The 20,736-nt window shown below is 43.2% G+C and overlaps 1 protein-coding gene across 3 annotated transcripts; it reads left to right on the top strand.

Annotated features, from left to right (window-relative positions):
- Nucleotides 1-278: 278 nt before the first annotated feature.
- On the top strand, nt 279-18,714 carry SLC31A2 (solute carrier family 31 member 2). Of its 3 annotated transcripts, XM_051980017.1 has the most exons (4): nt 279-444; nt 12,362-12,428; nt 17,289-17,478; nt 18,062-18,714. In XM_051980017.1, the coding sequence occupies exons 1-4, from the start codon at nt 439-441 to the stop codon at nt 18,228-18,230; spliced, it is 432 nt and encodes a 143-aa protein (XP_051835977.1). In that variant the 5' UTR covers nt 279-438; the 3' UTR covers nt 18,231-18,714. The 3 variants fall into 3 exon arrangements, with proteins under 3 accessions (XP_051835977.1, XP_051835978.1, XP_051835979.1); XM_051980018.1 differs by lacking the exon at nt 12,362-12,428; XM_051980019.1 differs by lacking the exon at nt 279-444 and having other exon boundaries at nt 12,362-12,436.
- The last annotated feature ends 2,022 nt before the right edge of the window (nt 18,715-20,736 follow it).

Below are 20,736 nucleotides of genomic sequence, written 5' to 3'. Positions count from 1 at the left end.
TCTTGATCTAGTTTGTCCCCTATCTTGATCTGGTTTGAGTTTTCAGAAAGGAAGGAGACGCTCAGTGTTGGCAGGACAGCACGGATGGAGAAGCAGGGACGAGCACCGAATCGCAAAAGTCCCTGTTGTAGTTTTCGCAATGAGTCCGGAAAATAGGTCTGAAGAAGAGAGTCCGACACGATCTCTCTCCCAGGATTCCCGAGCCAGTGGAACCACAACTCCCAGGATTCCCCTCCCCTCGGACTGCCCTCCTCTTGGCTAGCGTGGAAATCCACTGGACCCGCCTGCCAGTGTTCCGAAGGGGAGGGCGACTCTCTCTGGAGCCCGCCCCTGAGCCTCGGCGGGTGGCCTGGGCGCTCGGGACGTGGTTCGCTGCGGTTTCTGCCTAACTGCGGCTGCTGGGCGAGAGTCCGAGCGGTAGCCAAAGACCCCGGCAGGATGCCTGTGAGTATACAAGGGCTGCCTCTGTCCACAGGGTTGGCTACTCGAAATGGAGAGTGAGCACTTGACCGCTGCCCGGTGGGTGACGTTCTTGGGAGCCTGGAGTATCTTGAGCTGGAAGGGACCCTAGAACATGGAATGTTAGAGCGGAGAATGTGGGAGCCTGAAGGGACCCTAGAATGGAGGGTGCTCCGAAACGGGACCTTCGGGATCACCTCGTGCAGCCCTTCTTAATTTTTCAGCTGGAGGAAAGAAATCCAGAGAGAAAGCGGCGGTCCAAAGTTGTTTTGTCAGTCGTACTCCTCTTACTTTCTGCTTCTCCGCAAAAAAAAAAACAAAAATAAAAGTGCCCTTCCCTTCAGTAAGCTAGAAGGGATTTGCGAAGGACTCACGTGGGGAGTGAGGTCCAGAGGGGGACCCAGAAATAGGAGCAGGGCTCATAAAGATTTATGTAATTGGAACTGAGAGAGGAAGCAGGGCAGTCGGGGGATTTCCAGTAGCCCCTGGTGTTCCCCAAGAATCCCAGTATATCGTGTGTACCTTGTTATCAGGGCATTTTCGAAGGGAGCTCAGAACAGATTTTGTCTGAGTTGTTTTGTTTTTATTTTTATTTTTAAGGGGCGGGCAGGCAGGCAGAGAACATCTGCTCAAAAAATCGGGCGAGATTTTGTTTCAGTTTAAAAGGCACCCCGCCCCACGGGCCTGGCTGGTACAGTCAGCTGCCAGGCTGCCAATTTCAGTTGTCATTCCAGTTATCAGTCTAACTCGAGGATACACTGTAGCTCAGCTTTGGAAAGACTGGGACCAAAGACACCCCCTCATTTCGAAGATAATGAAGATTAACCGGTGTGCTTAACCATTAAGACTTAGTTGGCCTTTTTTTTTTTTTAATTGAAATTACTTCCCCTAATACTCATTTTCACAGACTAAGAGCTAGAACCCGGAACTTCAGAACATAAAAGGAGAATGTTAGATAGAAAAGAGAGAATTAAATGTATAAAGATAGAATTTTGTTTTTAAAAGAGTGTTAGGGATGAAAAGGATAGAAACTTTTAGAATATAAAAAACAGGATGCTGGAACAGAATAAGATCTTAGAACGTTGACTAACGTTGACTAGAGAAAATGTAATTCATCCTTCCCCCCCCCCCCCCCCCAAGAGAGAGGAAGGGACTTAAGGGCACACAGTTAGGCAGGGGCAGAATCTGGATTGGGACATAGGCCCCTTCCTAAAGCATTTTTTTAAACACATGAGGAAACTTCTCCAAATACAAACTGCTAAAAACCAGACAAGGGGGTGGGGAGGGAAGACTGGAAGAGAAATGCAACAGGTAGCTTGACTACCTCATTCCTGCTAGATTCCTTTCTAAATTTTTGAACTGCAGTTTTGTCTGCTTGCTGGGACATGATTAAATCAATATAGTGTTCCAGAAAATGCAGATAATCTAAATTTATTTGACAAACGCTAAACTCCTTCAAAAAGGAGAAAAACAAAAGGAGAAAAGCCTCCACTTTTGCTTGTTTTCCCACAGAATAGCAAAAACTATACTGTCTTCCTTCCCTTCAGATCCTGGGTGGGTCTTTCTGAAATAGGCTGTGGTGGAGAAAGAAACAAGAGCATTGTAGGAAAGGGATCCCAGCTGTTTAGGTCCCGAATGAGCAGGCTGGCCCAGTCCCAGGCCTGGTGGGAGGAAGTCTCCCTACCATTGTCATACATTCAGAGGCCTGGGGCAATTAATCACCCACCATTTACAGGGCAGCATTGCATGCCAGTGGCTTTATTAAACTCGGAGAGGGTGTGACAGACATATCCTTGCCCAGCTGTGCTGGAGTGGGATGTTGCTAACTTGAATCTGCTAAAGGGGGAAAATAAACATCCCATTCCTATGGTCCCTTAAGGTTTTTCTTTCCTAGAAAACAATGGAATGAAACAGCATTTATAAAAAACTTACTATGTGCTAAATGCTGATGAAGCACACGTAAAATGAAGAAATTCCTTGCTTTTGTGGAGGTCACATTCTAATTGGGGACAGAACACATAAAGGAGGATTGATATTTGTAATGATCCCATGCGCCCCAATTTATAAAAGAGAAAAATGAAGCTCAGAGAGATCACATGATCTTCTCAGGAGCAATATAATTAATAAGCACTGGAGCTGGGAACCAGTGTTCTAGTCCTTCTTTTGAAGGCTTGGCTTCCTGAAGTCACCTTAATGGTGCAAGAGGGATGTGTTTGCTTGAACTTTGATAGGATGTCAGAGCTGGAATAGACACTTAGGAACTATTTAGATCAATGTGCTCATTTTACAGGTGAGGAAGCTGAGGTCCAGAGTAGGGGGCAATTTATCCAAGTAAACATTACTAAATCATGAGGGGAGAAGGACTAGATCCTGGTCTCCTTGTCGTTAGTCCAGGGCCCTCTCTACTGTATCATATTGATTCTCAATCTTTTTCATTTTTGTTGAAATAGTTACAATTTGAGAAATTCCAACTCCCTTCCTATTTTATTTGTAAAATACCATAACATAATAATTAATCTCATGGGCCTGTCTACTTGAGTATAGAAGGGGTGGATGGAGAGGCTGACCCAAAACCTGGGGAACTAAATAAGGCTCTTCCACATGCCTAGAAAAACAAAAGTAACTTCCTGGAGAAGTGTTTTCAAAATGACCCAGGTGGCTAGATCCTGTTTTTCTCAGTAGCAGTTAAATGCAAAGACAATGGGATAGAGCACTGGGTCTGCAGTCAGGAAGGCCTGAATTCAAATTCATCCTCAAACTCTGGCTGTGTGATCCTGGGCAAGTCAGTTAATTGTATTTGCCTCAGTTTCCTCATCTGTCAGAGGAGCTGGAGAAGGAAATGACAAACCATTTCATTATCTTTGCCAAATCACACCTAGTTGGGTGGGATTAAAAGTGAATAGATAAGTGCATAGGTTGTTAGATGTAGAAATGAACAGAGATGCCAAATGTGCTGATGACAGAAGACAAAAAGTAAGCAGTTGGCCCGGAAAAGGGAATATCCTGCAATGCTGTAAGCACTCTGGGCTACATGAGGTCCCAGGCAGAAGTTTTAGGTACTAGCTACTTTTAGTTCAGAGTTTCAGTTCAGTCCTGTAGCCTGATTCTGAACATTTCCCCATCTATTTGTCAAAAATCTATGAAATTGTTGGAATTTTTCATGGAATTGTGGAGTTGTAGGGTGGGAAAGATTTTATTTACTTATTTACAGGACTCACCTTAGCCATAGGCAGAGTAGGTGATTTGACAGACTTGCCTTGGTGGTGGGATTTCTTTAATTAGCTCTTCATTCATTCATCTGTGATTCAATTGAGAGAAATATGACTCCAAGGCCCTAAGTTCAAATCCCAGCTCTGCACTTGTATGACTTTGGGCAAGTTGTGGGATTTCTCTGGGCCGTGTCTGTAAAATGAGGGACTTGGGGTAGGTGGCTCTTTGTCTCTAATCTATGACTTTTCTGAGTGTATAAGATAGACTGTTGTATGCCAGTCACATAAAACAAGGGTGTCCATAGAGGTACTGCCAACCAGGAGAGGTAGATCAGATTGCTAATCCTCTAACCGACTGGTTTAGCAACAGAGGCTCCACACTACAAGTGGCAAAGACTAAATCCATGATTTAAAGGATGCCACAGAATAGAGAAAACACATAGGGAAACAATAACTGGCCAAAGGCCATTTTCTTCCTGTTTTGTTTTTTTTTCTGTTCTGGGTGGAACTTGTGGCTCCTAGAGCTCACTGGGCAGTTCAGTTCTAACCTAATTTAACTTAGGACAAAGGGTGTGTCCTAAGAGACAGAATGTACCTGATCAGCCTTCACACCTCAGGCCAACAAAAAAAAAATCAGCATATTAAAAATAGAGTTGAATCTTCTCATTTTATAGAAGGTGAGAAGACAGGGAAAGAGACTCCCCAAAGGGTCATATCATTTTAGTTGCAGCGGAAGGACTAAAATCCAGGCTACCAGACTCATAACCAATTCCCTTTTCACTATAATCTCTCCATATAAATATAGATTAACTGGGAGTAAAACATAGGATTTCAGTTTTTCTATTAATATAAAAAAAACTTCTTTGATTCTGTGATACTAAATATTATGAAGGAAGGCAGGAAATGGAGAAGCCACAAGGCTTTATTTGTAGAGCAGATGGGTGATTGCCCATGGGACTCCCACAGTTCCATGACCTTCAATTGGAGAAATGGGTTTTTTTTCCTCTGCCTTCAGGGAGCTTACTTTTTTTTTTTTAAATAATTATAACTTTTTATTGACAGAACCCATGCCTGGGTAATTTTTTACAACATTATCCCTTGCACTCACTTCTGTTCCTATTTTCCCCCTACCTCCTTCCACCCCCTCCCCCAGATGGCAAGCAGTCCTATACATGTTAAATAGATCACAATAGATACTATATATGTGTGCAGAACTGAACAGTTCTGTTGTTGCACAGGAAGAATTGGATTCAGAAGGTAAAAATAACTCGGGAAGAAAAACAAAAATGCAAGCAGTTTATATTCATTTCAACTGGAGAAATGTTTGAAAAACTCAAGATCTTTGACAAGATTTAAGATAGCAAGTCTGGCAGCTCTTCTTAAAAACTGTCACAGCCTGGTTGGCTGAACATCAAGGATCTACCTTCTTGTGGTAAATCCATCATATGCAGGTCACAGTGTACCTTAGTACCGGGGTGGGGAACAGCCTGCCTTATGGGTCCCTTTATCCAATGAGAAAAATCATTTGATCTGTCCCTGCCAAGATGATTGGAGGCAACGATGAGCTAAAAGCTAGGTCCAACAACCTCCCATTTCTTGAGTTCTATGAGTTGACAATTTTGTATGGCCTGCAAATGATGTTATAAATATTCAAATAGCCTTTGACAGAAAAAAAAAAAAGTTCTGTAACCCTCTCCCTTAGGAAATAATAGTTATTTTCAGTTCTGTTCAGCTCCAACACTCCCTTCACAGTAACATGCGACTTTTCTGGTCATTAGACTTGCTCTCCCCCTCCTCGCCTGACTTTTTTCTTTATGAGAACAGGAAGTCTTCTATCCTATTGTCTCTTCTGTTTCTTGTTATGAACATCAGTTCCTGAGCTAGGGAAGAACAAGGTCTGCCCCAAATCAAATTCCCCAAGAAGATGGGATCATCTTGAAGAGGAAGGAAATTAGATGAGTCCATCCCAGTTTCCCTTGGGAACACTGAATAAAGCTTGAAGAAACAGGCTAAGGTTAACATTTCCAAAGCTCCTGCTCCCAGCTGCCTGGGGAGAGGACTAAGCTGGTGACAGAAACGTGATTATACCATCTTTTCCCATGACGGGAGGGAGTTCAAGGCTTCTAGGACTATTTTGCCAAACTACACAAGGACAAATTAGAGTGGTGGATTTAGCTGAGATCTCCGGGCCAAACATTACCTAGGGTGAGGTAACTGGGACTAAGCCCCAGGCCACTGCATTTAGAAGACACAAGCAGCATTTGGAGTTCATTAGGAACATAGAAACTACAGAATTTAGGAAGTAACTAAGAATACTTAGCACAAAAAACTTCCCGATGGTAACAAGGGGTGAACTCCTTTGCTGGGCGGCTTGTCTCCTTAGCAGTTTCCTGTCCATACTCTAGATTTTTAGTCCCCTATCTCTCAATTATTTTCTAGGGTATCTTCTCATGTTTGCCTCAGAGGCAGATGTGCCTCCTTAAGGCTCTTTTATATAGTGATATAGAGGACTGAGGGCCCTAGGCTATGCGTGGATAGAGTGCCCAAACTCAAGTCAGGAAGACTCCTTTTCCTGAGCTCAAATCCAGCCAAGGACACTTACTAGCTGTGTGATCCTAGGCAAGTCACTTCTGTGAAAAAAGCTGTCAAAGGAAATAGCAAACCACTGCAGTACCTTTGCCAAGAAAAGCTCAAATGGGGAGAGGAGATCACGAAGAGTCAGACACGACTGAAAAAAATAACAAAATAGAGGACTGAAGGCCCAGAACCTCTTTTGGGAGACTGGGAGAGCTTTCTGAGATAATAATATATATTATATCTTATATTATACAAATAATATATTTCTGAGATATTATTCTATCTATGTGTATATAGAGTATATAGAACTCATTTTCTTTCTTCTCATACTCAATCTGCTTCTTCACTTCCACATTATTATTAAGGGTATCACTATCCTCCATATCCAATCTGTAGCCACAAGTTTTGTTGAATCTCCCTTTATAATGGTTGCTGAATCTCCGTTTCCATGGCTACCATCAGCCACACATCAGCCCTTACCTGGACCACCACAATAACCTCCAAATTGATGTTCTTGCCTCCATTCTCTTTCCTCTCCATCACCTATGCAGCTGTCAAGGTAGCATTGCTAAAGCATGGGTTGACCATATCATCCTCAATGGCTCCTGTTAGCCCTAGGACCAGATACACATTCTTCTGGCAGTTATTGAAAGGCCTTCACCATCTGAGCCCAACTTTCCAGGCTTGTTGCTTAAACCTCCCTGTAGGTTTCAGCCAAACTGGCCCCTTTTCCTATCCCCTGTATCTGCTATCTATCTTCTGTCTCTGTACCTTTGTTCAGATTATCCCCCATACCTGCCATGCTTTTCATCTTCATCTCTTGAAATCTTTCCTTCTCTTTTAGAGCTACAAAGTGAACCTTAGAACAAAGGTTGCTGGAGATAGAAAGGGTTTTAGAAAAAAAGCATGCTGTCATGTTAAAGCTGGAAAGAACCTTAAAATAAAGAATATTTAAACTAGGAAAAAGTTTAGAATAGCAGAGTCAGAAAGAAATTTAGGACTGTAGCTATTGAAGCTGAAAAGAACCTTAATCCTTTTGACTTTACATATAAACAAATTAAAGCCCAAAGTGGTGAAATGATCCATTCTAGGGTTAATAGCAAACCTGGAACCAGAGCACCAAACTCCTGACTCCAAACCTAGTGACCTTTTCATTACATTGTGAGGTAAAGAATTCTTTGGAGACAGATAGTAATTCTCCATGTTTCTCTGCCATGACAAACACCCGTGGGACTTAGTTCTAGATAAGGGCAGCTCTTCTAATCCAGCTGGGAGAGAAAAGAAGTCTCTTTATAATTGTTAATTTTTGACTAGTCCACCAGAAAGCCAGGCAGGGAATCCAAACAAAATGGCCTTTAGGGAGAGTGGCCCTGAAGCTGGTGATCGCCGTGGTCAAGAGGGGCAGATACTGTGGGTTGATTCTGACCCAGTGCCATTATTCCACTGGGTTGGACAAATGGTTGCCAAGTTCATTCCTCAGACCTGAGTGTCTTAAGAGTCTTAGTAATTCACATTAGAGGAGACCTCTAGAACAGAAGGGTCAAATGAACAAAAATACAATAACACATAGATAATGTTAATATGTGGTTTTTATAAGGCAATATGCAGAGGCAATAGGTGGTACTGTGGATACAGCATACAGCTTTGGATTTGGGAAGACCTGAGTTTAAATGTGACCTTAGCTGTGTGATTTCACCTCTATTTGCCTCAGTTCAACTGTAAAATGGGTACACACTGGAGAAGGAAATGGCAAACCAAATGGGATTACTCAGAGTGAGACCGACTGGATGGGGAAGACTGAACAACAAAGTCATTCCAGCCTGGAGCCTTCTGAGGCTGTGCCTTCCCCCCATCTTTATTTGCCTTTGACTTGGTTGCCCTAGTGTCCTACTCTGTCCCGGGGCATTCCTCCAGGGGCTGTGGGAGGCACTCCTGCAGTCATGAACTGGCTGAGTTTGAAGCTGCAGGGCCAGTGAGAAACCATGCTATCACACATCTGGGGGAGTCACTTGTATTTCTGTGTATCAGTTTTTTCTTCCATAAAATTAATGAAATGGACTCTTCAAGGATTCCTAGCTCCAGCCTCCTGTGACTGTTAGGCTGTGCTGGGTCACTCCAGGAGGAGCGTGGGCCTGAGGAAAGTGGTCAACATTAAGTGGCCTAAGCCTCAGACTTGTTTTGGAGAAGTATTTCACCTGGGATTGGGTGGGACTTAATCCTTTGCTTGTTCTGCCTCGGCAGTCTTGGCAGCTCCCTCTCAATCTCCAGAATCCCTGACATCAGCCCTTCATGGAGAAATGAAAGTCTTGGTGGTGAAAAATGAGATCATCTTGCTTTGGACATTGCTATTATGGAAATTTGCTATGCTTGATTACTCATGCTTATAAAAGGTGCTTTGTTTTTCTTGTTTTCTCAACAAGGAGAAAAAGTGGCTTTTTGGCAGATTGTAAAAACAGTTAAATCACTTAAAAAAAATATTTTGTCTTTCCCTATCAGAATTCAGTTTAGCCTATATTTTGATTGTTGTGGAGGTGATTAGGAGAAGTAGATTAAAATACTGGCTCTTTTTTTGCTATTTGGAATCCCCCCCCATGTTATAAGCCAGAACTTGAAACAAGGTGTTAAGTCACTAGAATTGATGGAAACAATGCTTAAGTTTACACCTTTGAAAGTTCACACATTAGCTCACACATTAGAGTTCACAAGTTGGGGAGATTCACAAGTCAGAAACCCACAATCCCACTCTCTCAGAGGAGGAGTCAACCTTTGGGTTCACACCTTTAAAAAGAGATCCTATATAAGGAGCTCCTGGAGTCAGTTGAAGAGATTGAGAGCCAGAATTCAATTGGGAGATTCAGAACCAGGATTCAGAGGGAGCTGGAGAGTAAGCTGGAAGAGCTCTTGGAACCAAGGAGAAAGAGATAGGCCTCTAAGAAAACTAACCGGGCTATTTTGGAAGAGACAATAAAAGATCTGGACCTTTAACAGTTGGCTGCATTTGGAATGATTATTACTTAGAACTGAAACTAAGGCTGCCTCCAGAAGCCTCCCCAAGAAATCTGCTCCCAGAGAACGATCATATTCTAGAAAAGAAGAGAACACCACATTTTGGCGCCCAGCATGGGGCCTTAGTTTTAACTTTGCCTTAGTTTCCTCATCTGTAAAATGAGTTGGAGAAGAAAATAGCAAACTGTTCCAGTATCTCTGCCAAAAAAATCCCCTATGGGGTCACAAAGAGTCACATGATTGAATATTAATAATAAAGCATTTATATATTAAGTTAAGATTTCCAAACTTGTGGTGTTCTCTTTTGTATAATATGATGATTCTCTGGGAGCAGGTTTCTTGGGGAGGTTTTCTGGAGGCAGCCTTAGTTTCAGTTCCAAATAATAATCACCTCAAATACATCCAGAAGTTAAAATCCAATCTTTTATTCTTCCTCTGCCAATTTCAGCCTCTCCTCTTCCTTCGTTCTGCCCGACTGCAGTCTCTGGCTTTTCAATCTCCCCAACTGACTTCTCACTTGTGAATCTCCTGAAGTCTCCTCACTGACTTGTAGCTCTCAATATCTCCAACTGACCCTCGCTGTGACTGAGAGCCTCTTATATATGATCTCTTAAAGGTGTGAACCCAAAGGTTGACTCCTCCTCTGAGAGAGTGGGATTGTGGGAGGTGTAAACTTGGATATCTCATATTGAATCCTGAAATCTCCCAAACTTGTGAACTAATGTATGAGCTAATGTGTGAACTCTCAAAGATGTAAACTTAAGCATTGTTTCTATCAATTCTAATGACTTAACACCTTGTTTCAAGTTCTGGCTCTTAACACTCCCACCCCAAATAAAGTACTTAGCTAATGCCTTTGAGGGAAAACAAACAAACAAACAACATTTAAACTCCTTAAAGGCATGGAATTTACTTTCTATCTTTGCAGAGTGGCTTGATAAATACTTGTGGGGGGGAAGAATTTTTGGCATCTGGATCACAAGATGCATTAGCCTAAGAAGGTGTGGAATTATCTTGTCTTGGAAATTATCTAGTTTAATCCCCTCCTTTTGCAGATGGGAAAAGTAAGACCCAGAACAGAAAGTAAGGTCCTGAGTTGCCTAACTGGTTGAATCCATCAGCAAGCCTGCATTCATAAGAAGTAATATAGTTTAGCTGAAGGATGGACTGGGACTCCAAGGATCTACATTTAAATCCTACCCCTGATAGCTGTATGAATCCCTTACCTCTCTGAGCCTCAACTTTCTTCCTCTTTTTTTTTTTTAATTTGAATACTATTTTATTTTCCAAATATCTGTAAAAATAATTTTCAATATTCATTTTTGTAAGACTTTGTGTTCCAAATTATTTCCCTCTCTCCCTTCCCAAGAGGGCAAAGCAATCTGATATAGGTTAAATATGTGCAATTCTTTTAAACATATTTCCATATTTGTCATGTTATGCAAGAAAAATCAGACCAAAAGGGAAAAATCCATGCAAAAGAAAAAAACAAACAAAAGTGAAAATACTATGTATCAATCCTCATTCAGTTCTCTCTCTGATCAAGGATAGCATTTTTCTATCTTGAATTGTCTTGAATCATCGAATTGTTGAGAAGAACCAGGTCACAGTTGGTTTTCACATAATCTTCTTGTTTCTGTGTACAACGTTCTGCTAGCTTCAGTTCATGTAAATTACCCTGCCTATCATTACTTTCTTCCTTTCTCTTCTTTTCCCTTCTTTTCCCTTCCTTCCTTTCCCTTCTTCCTTCCTTCCTTCCTTCCTTCCTTCCTTCCTTCCTTCCTTCCTTCCTTCCTTCCTTCCTTCCTTCCTTCCTTCCTTCCTTCCTTCCTTCCTTCCTTTCCGCTAAGGCAATTAGAGTTAAGTGACTTGCCCAAGGTCACACAGCTAGGAAGTGTTAAGTGTCTGAGATCAAATTTGAACTCGGGTCCTCCTGACTTCAAGGCCGGTGCTCTATCCACTGTGACACCTGGCTGCCCTGCCTATCATTTCTTATAGAACAGTAATATTCCCTTATCTTCTTATACCATGACTTATTCAGGATACATGATCTGTATCCACTCAATTTCCAATTCCTTGTCACTACAAAAAGATGAGCCTCAACTTTCTAATCTGTAAAATGGAGGTGATGATAATTGTCAAATCCATTTCACAGGGATTGTCATGAGGATTGAAAGAGATAATTAGGTTAAGTGTTTTGCAGACCTGAATGATAATAATAACTAGCATTTATACCGGGCTTTAAGATCTGCAAAGTGCTTTACAGCTATTATCTAATTTGCTCCTGTGAGGGAGGAGCTATTCCCATTTTATAGATGAGGAAATTGAAGCCTTCATGGCAGCCCTCATCACCTGGCACCTGGACTGTGACAATAAAGAATCTGGGAGTTGTTTTTTCTGCCACAAGTCTTCCCACTCCAGTCCATCCTTCATCTGATATCATCAAAGTCATCTTCCTAAACATCTTACCTTGTCACCTCCCTGACTTAGTAAACTGCAATGACTCCTCATCTTCTCCAAGATCAAAAGCCTTTATCATCTGCCTCTGCTCCTCCCAGAACCCATCCTTGCAATCTTCTCACACCTCCCATCATTACCCTTTCCACTCGGCCCATCCCCTCTTCTCTTCTGCCCTCCAGAGATGAAGGCCTCCTAGGTGTGTCTGGAACAAGACACCCCATCCTTCCGCTCTGGACATTCTCTCTCTGGGGGACCCTCCTGCCTGCAATGCTCCCCTCCTCATCTCCCTCTAATGGCTCCCTTTTAGTCTTAGCTAATCCCCCTCATTCTACAGGTGAGCCATCTGAGGCTCAGGGAGGTTGTGTTTTTCTTCAGGTCACAAAGGTAATAAGTAGAAGAGCCTGGATGGGAGCCCAGGTTTCCTGACTCCCAATTCCCCTCTGGCTGCTGCAGAAACAGGAAATCTGCAGCCCTCAGGACCTGGCACAGGGCAGGGGCGGTTTCACGCCTGATTTATGAACAGGTGTATTTGTCAGAAATTGTTAGGCATGGCCTCCCTTGGATCCAAGCAAGTTGATTTAACTTTTAACTAATTCTCGTGTTTCTTTTTCTAGCAGGCTGCCCTTGACTCCTTCTTTCCTTTCTTTCAGATGCATTTCGTCTTCTCCAATGAGGTGGAGCTCCTCTTTGATTTCTGGAGGGTCCACAGTCCAGCCGGTAAAAGTGTAAAGCTCCCTCTTTTCCTTTCTCCCTCCAATTCTCCCCCTTCCTTCTATTCCTTCTTCCCCCACTTCTCTCCTCCTAGTCCTCCTCCTTGTTTCCTCCCTCCAGTCCTCCCCTCTTCTTCCCACCTCAGTTCTCCCCTTTCTTTCCTCCTCATCTCCAATCATCCTCCCTCTCTCCTTCCAGTGCTTTGTCCCACTTCTTCCCTATTTCCTGTCTTCCCCTATTTCCCTCCTCCCAGTCCTTCCTTTAGTCCTCCCCCTTCTTCTCTCCCTCCAATCCTTTCCTTTCTTCCCTCCCTTCATTCCTCCCTTGCTCTCTCTCCCCCTTCTTTCCTCCGTCCTTCTCTCCTTCCCCCCTTTCTTCTCTCCTTTCCTCCCTCCAATTCTTTTCCTTCCTCTTTCCCTCCAGTCCTTCCTCCCCCATTTCCTTCTCTCCAGTCTTCCCTTCCCTCCTTTTCCCTCCAATCATCCTCCTCCTTCTCTCTTTTCCTCTTTCCTTCCCCCCTTTCTTCCCTCTTTCCCTTTCCTTTTCCCCTCCATTCCTTCCTCCCCCCATTCCTTCCCTTCAGTCTTCTCTTCCCTCCTTTTTCCCTCCAATCCTCCTCCTCCTTCCCTCTTTTCCATCTTCCTTCCCCCCTTTCTTCCCTCTTTCCCCTCCCTTTTTCCCTTCAGTCCTCCTTACCCCCTATTTCCTTCCCTATAGTCCTCTCTTCCCTCTTCCTTCTTTCCCTCCTTCCCTCTCTTCCTCCTTCCTTTCCCTCTTTCTTCCCTCCTTGTCCTCCCTCCCCCCATTCCTTCCCTCCAACCCTCCTCCTCCTTTCCTCTCTTACTCCCTTCTTCTCCCCTTTTTCTCTCTCCAATCCTTCTCCCTCTTTTCCTTCAGTCCTCCCTCCCTGCTTTTTCCTTCCCTTCAGTCCTCCCTTCCCTCTGCTTTTCCTCTCTCTAGCTCTCCCCCCTGTTTCCCTCCCTTTAGACCTCTCCCACTGGGCTCAGGTACTTGAGGATCCCTGTGCTCACCCATGATGAACTATTGCAAGGTTATTCAGATACAAATTGGAATTTGACCTTCCCTGCTCACACATGAGACACCTGATGGGTGACATGAGCATTAGGGCCCTCACCAGGCCTAGCCTCATTATTATTCTGATATAGAGTTGGGGGACCTGAGCTCCCAGTCCAATTTGGATACTTCCTGACCATGAGGCTGTGGGTAGGTCACCTTGGTTTCCTCCTCAGTAAAATGGGGTTCCAATGGGGATCTTGAGGAGAGGGAGATCCGCCCACCTATCTAAGAGCTAGCATTTATTCAGTTCTCTAAGGTCTAGAAAAAAGCTTGATCCTCCTAAGTGAGAAAAGTGCTGTTATTATTCCCATTTTCCAGACCAGAAAACTGAGGTTAAATGATTTGCCCAGGGTCGTACAACTAATAAGCATCTAAGACAGGATTTGAACTTGGGTCTTCCTGACTCAGTCTTTATCCTCCCTAAAATGTGACAAATTGAAATTACTGGTTGTATATGGGGTTTGTTATTTCTGTCATGTTCAACTCTTCATGACTCCATTTGGTGTTTTCTTGGCAAAGACTGGAGCACTTTGCCATTTCCTTCTTCAGTTCATTTTACAGGTGAGGAAACTGAGGCAAACAAGGTTAAGTGACTTGCCCAGGGTCACATTGGTAGTGTCTGAGGCTGGATTTGAACTTGAAAAAGAGACCCTGCCCCCCCTCCAAATCCAGCACTCTACTAAATTGCCAGGGCCACATCCAGGTTTTGCTATTTACTAGTTTAGGGAACTTGGCAAAGACATTAAATTCTGAGTCCCAGTTTCCTAAAATGTTTTGGGCTTTGAGATAACCCCTAAATTCTCCTCCAGCTGGAGAGCTGACTTCCTTGTAGAGAAACCAGGGCTCCTGATCTGTCAATGGCTGCTCCGCTTTCAGGCTGGCCTTTTTGTGTGGTGTGCAAGTCAATCCTAGCTGTGAGAAGGCTTTAATTTTAATCTTAAACTGTTAACTCACCCATTTCCACAAAATATCAATCATAGGCAAACCCAGCCCTCTATCAGTGTTTTCAGTTCTTTCATCAGCAACCCCATGACGCAGGTGTTATTTTACATTCCCATTTTACAAGATGAGAAAATTGATGCTCACAGTTAGGATATTTCCTTATGGCTGAACAGACAGTAGCTAGGAGCTGGCTCTCTTAAGGGTGGCTTCCCTTTATTTGAGCCCAGAGGGTTTAAATACTCCAATGAGTATTTGTTATATTCAAATTTTATTATATATAAAATGGTTATAGCAATTACAGGCTTTTAAAAAGTGGTGATGGGGAACTCTTAATTTTTTATGGGCCGATTCCTGTCTGTTGCTTCTTCTGGTGTTCGGCTTCTCTTGCTTTCCTTTTATGTGCTTGCTGCAAGATAGATGGATCAAGGAGGTCATTCTGGTGGGGTAGAGGGACTGCTTCTCCCAGGTTTGCTCAGGGGTAATAAGAACATTTCTGGGACAGCAGGGCATAGTACACTAGGAGTCAGGAAGAATCCTGCTTTAGTTAATTGCTAGCTGTGTGACAAACAAAAAACTTCTCTCCTTGTTTTCAGTACCTCATTTATAAAAGGGAGTTGGACTTCAAAGTCATTGAGGTCCCTTCCTGATCAAAGACTCTGATCCTATGAAGGTCTTCGAGGGGCAGTGCAACTGAGGAGTGCCCTTTGTGCATTGTCCTGAATGCCTCAGAGCAACCAGGGTTTGGGTCTTTGGGCCTAACTAGGACAGGGTCATCAGGATAGACTCTCCCAGTACAGTGCAGGAAGGGGCACAGAAAATAGGTTTCTATTAATTGGAAAATTAAAATTAATTTTCCAATTAATAGAAACCTATTTTTCTCTTCCATTCAATGCACCCAATGGAAAAAAAAAAAAAAAGGAAAAAGAAAATCCCTAGAACTAATATGCAAAGTCAAACAAACAAGGAAAACAGATTCCCACACTGGTCTTTTGTGAAACTTTTTTACCATCTGAATCCAGTGTAATCCACAGAGAAAAGGTCCACAGGGAAGAGAAGATGGTGAAAGTAAGAATAACTGCTTATGTGAATGACATCTATAACAGCTTCCAGTGTATTTTTATATTCATCAAAGCAAGTGTGTTGAGAGAGGCAGGGAAGAATTACTATCCCCATTTTATAGATGAAGAAACTGAAGCTCAGAGTTTAGTGACTTGTTCCTCAGTACATAGATAGTGGCAGGGCCAGGATTGGAACCTAGGTTCCCCATCCCCCCTCCTAGTATACTTCCCCCTTAAAAAAACAATCAACCACAACAACTAGAGTTCAAATAAACACAGAGAGATGCAAAAAATGAGAAGCCCTAGCCCAAGCCCAAGAGAATGAACAAACAATGAAGCAGCAAATAAGATGCTTTTGGCTACTTTTAGTTCTGTTTTCCTTCCTTTTTCCTCTCTCCCCCTCTTTTGTGGAGTTGTTATTAGTGTGTTTACAATCTGTCTGGCTGTACTGCTTTTAGGTGACTTATTCTAGTTCATCAGGCTGCCTTAGAAGGACAGAGTCTTGTGGAAATCAAGAGAGGTCTAGCATGACCATAAGGGACAAAGGGCAATGAAGTGAAGGATCTAGAGCCATAAGTCTTGCTGTTACTCAATAGTTAACATGCAAGGTAACTATAGAATATATAATGTAAATATAATATATAATATATACGGCAGTTACTGTGCAAGGTAACTAAAACATAAATGTAACATACATACACATACATATATATATATATATATATATATATATATGTATACACACACCTACACACATATAATAGCTTCCATGCAGGGTAATTAAAATATATAGTATAAATGCAATATACAAATTACATATAATAGCTAACATGCAACTAACATAAATGTAATATATAATATATACGACAGTTACTGTGCAAGATAACTAAAACATAAATGTAACATAAACACACACACATATATATGTATACACACACATATATAATAGCTTCCATGCAGGGTAATTAAAATATATAATATAAATGCAATATACGAAATACATATAAGAGCTAACATGCAACTAACATAAATGTAATATATAATATATATGACAGTTACTGTGCAAGATAACTAAAACATAAATGTAACATAAACACACACACATATATATGTATACACACACATATATAATAGCTTCCATGCAGGGTAATTAAAATATATAGTGTAATTGCTATATACAAAATCTGTATAATAGCTACCATGCAACTAAAGTATATAATATAAATGCAATATATAAGATATTATAACTAAAATATATATAAGAAGTACATGCAGGTTAAGTATAATACATAATATAAATATATAAACATATACATATATATGTATATAATACATGGTACATTATACCACACACCCACACACACACACACACACATATAAAATGGCTACCATGCAGGAGAGCCAGGAGAACTAAGCTGAGGTTTTATCCCGTCTCATCCGTTCCCCTCACAGGCCAATCTCAGAGGCTCTGTTTTCTCGTCTGTAAAATGGGGGTCATGCTACTTGTACTGCTTACCTCCCTGGGGTATATTCACGCAGTTGCCGTAATTGCCTACGTGACCTGGAGTCAGATATTTCCCGAGTCTGAGCCTCCGTCTCTGGCGAAAGGAAGGCTCTGCACTGGGTGATCTCCAGTCGAACTCGAGGGTGTTGGCAGTTCTGCCTGGAGCACGGCTCCGGGTCGGAGCTCGGAGAGGGCCAGAGTCCTAGAGACGAGTCTCTCTCTGGAACCACACGGTCCCTTGGGGAGCTGCCGGGCCGGGCTTTCGAGCTGGGCTTCCTTCCGCAGGCATGGCCGTTTCTGTGCTGGTGGTCCTCCTCCTGGCCGTGTTGTACGAAAGCATCAAAGTTGGCAAAGTAAAGTTGTTCCACTGGTCCCTGCTGCACTTGCCCCCAAACCACAGCCAGCCACTGACGGAGTGCACGGACCAGGAGTCCACAAACTCTGCAGCAGCCCAGACGGACGGTGACCGAACCAGGTAATGGATGGGGGGGACTGGCAACATGGGGCCCGCGCAGAGAGCTCGGGCAAAAGTGCTCCCAGGGAAGCAGCGAGGCTGGAGCTTTCTCAGCCTACGCCTGGCCCGGGCCCTCCGGATCTGCCCCATTGATTGAACATGGTCCTCTCTCCGCCTGCCCAGAATCAGGTGGAAAGAAGCAGGGCCTGAGAGCCTCCATGCGATGGCATGCTCCCACCTTCCCTCTCGCCTTTGGTAGGACTTGCTTTCCCCCGCTGACTTCCGCAGGCCAGCCCTTAATGGTGCCCAGTACACCTCTGCCTTGAGCTTCCCAGTGTCTCGGAATGCTGCTCGCATTCAGGCAGTGCTTTGTGGTTGTTAGGTGCTTTTGTAGCCATGAATGAAAGATTGATCCATTTATCATCATCCCCATTTTACAGATGAGGAAATGGAGAGCGACAGGACTAGGGCAGAGTCACACAGCTTGAACCCGGTCATCTGCCTGGGAATTGGCCGTTCTTCCTGCTGGAGCCTAACTTTCCAGCCCTGACCCCCCATCCCCTGCCCTTGATCCTCCTCTAACCCTGTTACCTTGTCTCTCTAGGTGGTTCCTGAGTCACCTGGGCCAGTCTCTGATACACGTGGTCCAGGTGGTGGTTGGCTACTTTGTGATGCTGGCTGTGATGTCCTACAACACCTGGATATTCCTCGGCGTGATCCTGGGCTCGGCCATCGGTTACTACTTGGCCTACCCCCTCCTGAGTGTGGGCTAGGGGGCAGGCTGCCTCCGGGGCCGCTCAGCACCTTGGAGAGCGCCCTCTCCTGTGCTTATCGAGAACCCCCCCCCCCAACTCAGAAGCAGGCCCTTCTCCACAGCTGCTCCCCCCTCAGCTCTCTTGTGTGGCCTCTGAGTGGAGGAACAGGGGCTGCAGGCTCCTCCCCAGGGCAGCCACCAGCGGGGCTCCTTGGGAGAGGGGAGACAGCAGATGTCCATTATGCAGTCTGCTCTTGGATTTCCTGACTTGGAGAAGGCAGGCCAACCATTGGAAAAGGGATTGGGGGAGGGGCAGTGCTCTAGACATGCTCTCCTTCTCTATATTGTGCCTTAGTTCCCATGGAACAAGCCATGCAGGGTTAATTGCTCTCCTCTTCCCCTATCTATGGGAGAAGGGGCCATGTCAGCTTTTCAAACTCACCTCCCTGCCTTAGGAATGCTAGGAAATTGTGTGTGTGTGTGTGTGTGTGTGTGTGTGTGTGTGTGTGTGTGTGTGTGTGTGTCTGAGATTCATTTCCTCCATTCCTTTCCTTTCCACCCCCTCAGCCCCAGGTCATTTGCATTGTGGGCATTATCAGCACAAATAAGGTTTTTTAATGGAATACTCTCCCATTCTGTTCACATTCAAAGCCTGGTGGTGTAGACTGAGTCCTGGTGGTGGACTACTTGAATTTGACTCCTGACCCTGATACTTAGCTTTGTTACTTTCCCACTCAAACAGAATGGGTTAGGGTAAATCCTTAAAATATTTTCTAGCTCCAAATCTCCGGTCCATTTCCTTCACTTTTCTGAGGAGGCCCAATGAACCAATTAAGTTAAATGATGCTGAAGGAGACATTTTGAGGGCTATGGGGCATGGGGACATTCCGAAGGGCAGGGTCTCAAGTGCAGAAGAGACTACCCTTCAAGGATGCCGTGAAAGGAATGACTCTGGGATTCTTGGGTTAACTTTAACAAGTGCATGTAGCCTGTTCATGGCAGATGCAGGAATGTTACCCAGTGCTCCTGATGCAGGTAGGACCCCTTCCATTGGACAGCACTGCCTGCTCACTGTCTAAAATGACAGTGGAGTTGTGTCAGGGAAGCAGGATGGATCTGGCCTTGCTAGTGTCATTATTAGTCTGGACACATATTGATGACCCCCCTTTCCATCATCTTATTCCAATCCTTTTCTAATTAAGAAAAATGTGAATGCCATTTAATAACCTTCAAGACTTTATTTTTCTTCATTGTCTCCTCCATCCTGTGAACCAGCAGAGAAAACACTGGATATTCATTTAAAATATTCATTACCGTCCCAGTCTGCTGTTGGACAAAGATTAAATCAAACTTAAGCCATTTATTCCTTAAAGAACTTATGATCAAAATAAAAATGTAATTTATATTTTGGCATCTTATTAGTACTTTTTTAAAAAAAACGTTACTTTGATTATGTCATTTTGGGGAAGAGTATGGCAAACAAAAGAAGACATAATAGCTATGAAAGAAGAGCAGAACAGGGATTGAAGGGATAGAAATAATGAATAGTAAAAATATAATTTTATGTAATAATAGCAAGAATAAAAGAAAATCTTAAATCTAGTGGAATTCATCCCAAGTAATAAAATTCATTTTGTTAAATGAATGGAGTTTCAGATGTCAAGCTGGTCTATCTACTTCCTGCTTTGCCTGGAGGTTTCTATTTCCTGAGGGTCAGCAGAACAGAGATGAGTGTCCTTTAGTTCTGAGATGTCTCTAGAAGCTGCCATGACATCAGTCTTTTGATCTAGTTTCTTAATGCTACTATCTACAGATTATAGAACAGAAATGAATCTTTTAACCCCCTGACTTTCTCATGGCTCCCAAAGGGCAGGAGAGCAGGGAAGCTGTATCAAGTTTACATATAGATAATCTTGTCAGGGTATTAGTATGATGGGATTTCAGGAATATCAATACAATTTATTCTCCCCATCCCCAAAATGCTTTGGTTTTCTGTTAAATCATTATTAACTAAAAATTTTAATAATGAAATATTTTAATTCATTAGAATCAACATTTTTAGCTTAAGGCTTTTATTCCAAAACACTTGGGAGCAATCACACTAAGATGTAAAGGAAAAGTCACCTAGTCCAAGGTCATCAATCAGTATCCAGATGAGGAAATTGAAGCACAAGAAGATGGCTGGGAAAGAAGTGGAAATAGAATAGCTTTGGAATCCAAAAGTCAAGGTCTGAATTCGTTTTTGGGCTTAATCGTGCAAACTTGGGCTGGAGGCTGTGACTGTTGTACTTGGGACCTGCCAGGGTGAATACGCCAGGGAATAGTGGCTACTGGAGAGGCAACATCAAGTCAAAATCTCTTGGGATTCCTTCAAGCTTTTGCTACATATTCCCCACAAATGCTTCACAGCATTCTTATTGGAGATTTTTGTTCTTCACTCTATTTGCAGTGGAAAGATCCACATAGATCTTTGGGGCAGCTTAAACAATTCCATGGGAATAAAATTGAAAGTACTGGCTACAAAG

This window comes from Antechinus flavipes, chromosome 2 (genome assembly GCF_016432865.1).
Source record: "Antechinus flavipes isolate AdamAnt ecotype Samford, QLD, Australia chromosome 2, AdamAnt_v2, whole genome shotgun sequence".
NCBI lineage: Eukaryota > Metazoa > Chordata > Mammalia > Dasyuromorphia > Dasyuridae > Antechinus > Antechinus flavipes.
The sequence above is the reverse complement of the archived record's forward strand: the minus strand, read 5'-3'. Positions and strand labels throughout refer to the sequence as shown.

Coding starts and splice junctions, on each gene's coding strand:
- SLC31A2 (XM_051980017.1), top strand. Junction 12,429..17,288: donor GAGGGTCCACAGTCCAGCCG/GTAAAAGTGTAA, acceptor TTCCTTCCGCAG/GCATGGCCGTTTCTGTGCTG. Junction 17,479..18,061: donor ACGGACGGTGACCGAACCAG/GTAATGGATGGG, acceptor TTGTCTCTCTAG/GTGGTTCCTGAGTCACCTGG.